Source organism: Pollachius pollachius, assembly GCF_949987615.1.
Source record: "Pollachius pollachius genome assembly, chromosome: 4".
NCBI classification, from domain to species: Eukaryota; Metazoa; Chordata; class Actinopteri; order Gadiformes; family Gadidae; genus Pollachius; species Pollachius pollachius.
Genome location: NC_136937.1, coordinates 4,317,908 through 4,322,907, shown reverse-complemented (window position 1 = coordinate 4,322,907; position 5,000 = coordinate 4,317,908). Strand labels below are relative to the sequence as shown.

Here is a 5,000-nt window from a genome sequence, read left to right as displayed (position 1 = left end):
GAGAGAGAGGAGGGGGGGGAGAAAGAGAGAGAGAGAGAGGAGGGGGGAGAAAGAGAGAGAGAGAGAGAGGAGGGGGAGAGGGGGAGTGGGAGAGAGAGAGAGAGGAGGGGGGGAGACAGAGAGAGAGAGAGAGGAGGGGGGAGGGGAGTGAGAGAGAGAGAGAGGAGGGGGGGAGACAGAGAGAGAGAGAGAGAGAGAGGAGGGGGGGAGACAGAGAGAGAGAGGAGGGGGGGAGGGGAGTGAGAGAGAGAGAGAGAGGAGGGGGGGAGACAGAGAGAGAAAGAGAGGAGGGGGAGAGGGGAGTGAGAGAGAGAGAGAGGAGGGGGGGAGACAGAGAGAGAGAGAGAGGAGGGGGGAGAGGGGAGTGAGAGAGAGAGAGAGAGAGGAGGGGGAGACAGAGAGAGAGGAGGGGGGAGAGGGGAGAGAGAGAGAGAGAGAGAGGAGGGGGGAGACAGAGAGAGAGAGAGAGAGGAGGGGGGGAGACAGAGAGAGAGAGAGAGGAGGGGGGGGAGGGGAGTGAGAGAGAGAGAGGAGGGGGGGAGACAGAGAGAGAGAGAGAGGAGGGGGGGGAGGGGAGTGAGAGAGAGAGAGAGAGAGGAGGGGGGGAGACAGAGAGAGAGAGAAAGAGGAGGGGGGGAGAGGGGAGTGAGAGAGAGAGAGAGAGGAGGGGGGGAGAAAGAGAGCGAGAGAGGAGGGGGGGAGAGAGGGGGGGGAGAGAGGGGGGGAGAGAGAGAGAGAGAGAGAAATTAGTTAAAAGTTTGAAGACATGGTTCTTCTGACCTTTAAGGTTAAACATGATGACACCCGCCTCAACACACACACACACACACACACACACACACGATGCAGACAGCTGATGACAGTGGATTTACCCTATGGGGGGATCTCACTCAGCATCTTGCATTCTGCTCTGTCAAAACATTACTCAACCAATCCCCACGTCCGCATGCACACACACTGGGTCTCCGGGCGGGACTCACAGGTTCCTGAGCGACAGCAGGGGGAAGGAGTCGGGCCGGATGTCCACCATGTTGTTGCTGCTGAGGTCCAGGGTCTGCAGGGCCAGCAGGGGCTGCAGCTGGCCGGGCGCGATCCGGCTGATCCGGTTGTTTGCTCTGAAAACAGAAAGCCAGCAGCGAACCCATGAGCAAGGTAAACAGCGGCGTGTTTGGCCTCGCGTCGGGGGCAGCGGCGCTCGGGTTTCCCTGCACACAAACAGCCGGGGTCGCGCAATTAGCCCGCGGCGTTAAGAGGTATCACAAGCGAGTCACGCGACGCGTTAGCCAACCCGGTCGCGTCCACCGCCCAGCGTGAGCGGCGTGTTTTCCTTTGGTTCTCGCTCTGTTGACGTTAAGACGTTTTCCCCTCGGGTACCGTATCTCCAATGCCGGTCTGGACAGGGGAGGCTAAAGACTCCATTGGTGGATAAAAGATGGCGTTAGCGGCTAATCAGCAGCGTTAGCGGGTAACCGACCACAGTCTGCATTGGCGGTCAACCGACGACATTAGCAGCCAACCGACGATGTTAGCAGTCATCACAACGGCGTTAGGGGGCAGCCGACGGCGTAAGCGGCCAACCGACAGCGTTAGCGACCAAACGGCGCCGTTAGCAGTTAACCAACAGTCTGTGGCCTCCGGGATCCGTCCAATTGCTGGAGATATGGTACCAGAGGGGATAATGTCTGGTAGACTACCTCCACTGAGGACTGGACTTCAGAAGGACACAGACAGCGTTAGAGGCTAACAGACGGCGTTAGCGGCTAACTGTTGGCGTTAGCCACTAGCAGACAGTTTTAGTGGCTAGCCGCTGCTCTTCCTTCCCGACAGGTCCGGACAAAGCGCTGCTTGGGCTCGGAGCTTAGCGACGTGCTATTTTGTTTATAAGGTAATTACAAACAAGGTATTTAAAAAAATTAAATAACCCACCAATTAGTTGGCTGATGAATGCCATTCCCACCCCCCCGCCACCACCACCTAGCCGCCCCTCCACCAGCCCCCAAGTGAAAGCATGCCTCAGCAGAGGCCAGCAATTTCCTGGGCTGCACGCCTCCTAAATTGCAGAGCAAGGGCTGCTTAGTTATAAACAGTGGCGCTACAGGGCCCTCTTTGTGTATGGAGACTTGGTGGTAGAGAGACGGGGGGGGGGAGGGAGAGAGGAGGGAGAGAGGGAGAGAGAGAACGAGAGCGAGAGAGACGGAGAGAACGACAGAGAGCGAGGGAGAGAACGAGAGAGACGGACAGGAGAGAGAGGCAAGGTGGGGGAGGAATTCCCTTCCCTACTCCAGACTACAGGCCTCGTTTTCAGTATTCATTGCCCCATTCACCCCCGCCCCTCACCTGCCTGTACGGCGTCTCTACACCTCGCAAACCAAACAGAGCCTTGGTTGAGTCGTGCTAGGCCAGTTCATTCTGTTTCTTTATGTGTCTTTGGTTTTTCCTGTTGACTGTGTACTTTTATTGAGAGTCTGGCGCACATGTTCCTGTTTCATGGTGTGTGCGTTACAACACTTTGGAACACAACACTGTTTTTTATTGATCTGCTGCAAAACTGATTACTCTCAGTGTTTCCGCGATAAATAATAGTTTTGTTTTCTTCTGTGGCAAAGATTAATGCAAGATTAAAATACATCAATCTTCATCTGCTGGTTTAAAAATACATTTATGTGACCCCACAAGTGTGTGTTGTTAGAAGAGTTTTGAGATGAGAATTAGGTTGGGGGATTTGGAGGGTTTGAGAGACGTTTGGCGACACACAGCACACATAAGGATTACCTCAGGATCCTGTCGTGTCCCGGCTTAGAGCACTGAGCAGTTACAGGCCTTTTTCCACTCATCTCAACTGCTCTCACTGTTGTTATTTAACTGTTTTTGGACCTGTGGCTTCCTGTAAGAGACCAGCTACACGCTTTAGCTGTCCCGGCGGCTAAGCTAACAGAAACACTAGTGGTGAGCTCAAACTGGGAAAACACGCAAGAAGAAAAACAAAACACACTGTTGGATGTATGAGGACCTGAGAGAGGCCTCCAGGATGCCATTTGGCCCACCAAAGCTTGGCCCTATTGGCCGCCAAATCCCTCCTCCAATGTTCTACGGTCATGCTTTTTGGCAAGGCATCGATCTCAGCTCGGTTCTACTACGCCAGCCAGCCGTGGGGTTGTCGACTCCAAAAACCATAACTCCCCCGAAATAAACTTTTCACACGGCGCCAAAATTGCGCCATTCAAGGAAAAAACAAGAAGTCTCCAAGAAGGCGCCATTTTCTTTTCTATTTTTCTCTTCCCTCTCTTTTTCCCCTCTTCGTTTAGAAATCCCACCTAGGAGTCGGAAGTGGGCAGGAAAGCCAGGCTCACCAGGTACAATGGGAGCAGTACAAGAATCCCTTTTGTTGGGGGATTTGCAGAGGGCTTTCCACGCACCGCAGCCTCTGTAGGAGCAGACAAAGGGACCGCACAGCACCTGGGGTCTCCGTTTTCATGTTCCGCTCCAAACACTCGTCCACAGACAGGAGGGCAGGGGGAGGAAGGAAAAAAGATAAGACGAGGGAAACCTGTTGTTCAAGTTCGGTTCTTCTCCGCGAGTGAGGAACCACCTGGAGCCCGGCATGTTGGACTCGGAGCCTGTGTTTTGAGTCATCACACGTTACCGACTCGTTATTGAGTTAAAAAATGATCACAGGTCGCTGAATCCAAACTAGACCAAGTCGCGGTGGTTTTGGTCATCTCTATTTATTGTTGTTGTCGCCGCCGTTTCTGCGTTTGTTGGATTTTCCGTAGAAACCGTAGAGGACCAGCTGTAGGACTTGCATCGTAAGCAGGCTTCACTTTGCACAAGTGCCGCACTGCAAAAACAAGTCCTTTGAAAGCGTTGCTCTCACAGGGTTTAGAGTCTGTTGGTAAAGTTCCACTCAGATGAATTGCACCTAAAGATTTTAGTGCAATAAACTGCTGCTTTTATTATTATTATCATATATATTGCGCTCTGATTTGAGTTTTTTTGGTTGAGGATTTGTTCACTGCCTAAAACACAAATCCACCAGAGACAACATTTTGAACATCCAATGCATGTGTGAAGAATCCAGACAGCTAGCTTGAATTAAGGTGGGACCTTTCTCTTCAGTGTCAAACGTTTCTGAGATGACCGAATAGATAGTCTTAATTAATAAATAATCCAATGGAGGTTGATTAGAGAAAAACCAAGAGAACATCCTCAAACCCTTTCTCTCCCTGCTAGTCCACACCAGTCATGGATTATAGTCCTGTCAGCAAACCAACGCCACATTTCTGATCTGGAGATCGACCTGTTGACCTTTGTAGACCAGCCCCCCTCCTCTGCCTCAGGGGGTTATCGGCATTCAAATCTGACAACCAATATGCTGTCCACTGATTTCATGGACATTTGTTCCCCTATTTTGTTGCCAGATAAGGAGAAGGAGAGTCGACGTCTATTACTGTGAAATCGTCAAAATCGTGCTTGATGTTTGTGCCAAGCCACTGCTCAATCCCAGTCGATCAAGAGTCGGCCAAAACGTGGTCTGAAGTCTTCCAAAATATGGCCTGGGGTCAGTCGAAGCCAAGCAGAGAATCAGACAAATCCCGTCTTATCGGCTAAGGTCTGAACTCAAGTCAGCCAAAATGTGGACTAGTCTGTCAAAACGGACTAGTTCATCAAAATCAAAGCCAGCGCCAGCGCCAAAATAATCAGTGTAGAGTCAACAACATGAGTCTACTCAGCCTAAATCAGTCCAGACTCAGCCAGACAAAAATCAACCCCCGCTGAAAAGGTATTTCAGGTATTTACAAAATAGTTGTTGCATATCGAGAGGTACCGTGGCCCCAATGTCCTAGGGGATGTTATATGCTCCAGCTCGACTAAAAAGGCCCAATCTGATCTTTTCTTTGTCTGGCGTCAGGAACGTAAATCACACAGGGATACTACACACTATGCTTATCGACATCTGAGATACAGTTGATAAGTAAAAGGCAAAAAGACAGTAGATATCC

General features: G+C 51.4%; 1 protein-coding gene across 1 annotated transcript in view; it reads right to left on the bottom strand.

Moving 5' to 3' along the window:
* The window catches only part of lrig3 (leucine-rich repeats and immunoglobulin-like domains 3), a 27,864-nt gene that overhangs the window by 14,818 nt on the left and 8,046 nt on the right, over nucleotides 1-5,000 (bottom strand). The window contains exon 4 of the mRNA XM_079734122.1: nucleotides 981-1,115. Coding sequence (XP_079590248.1) covers nucleotides 981-1,115 — 135 coding nt within the window. The remainder of the gene's footprint in view (nucleotides 1-980; nucleotides 1,116-5,000) is intronic.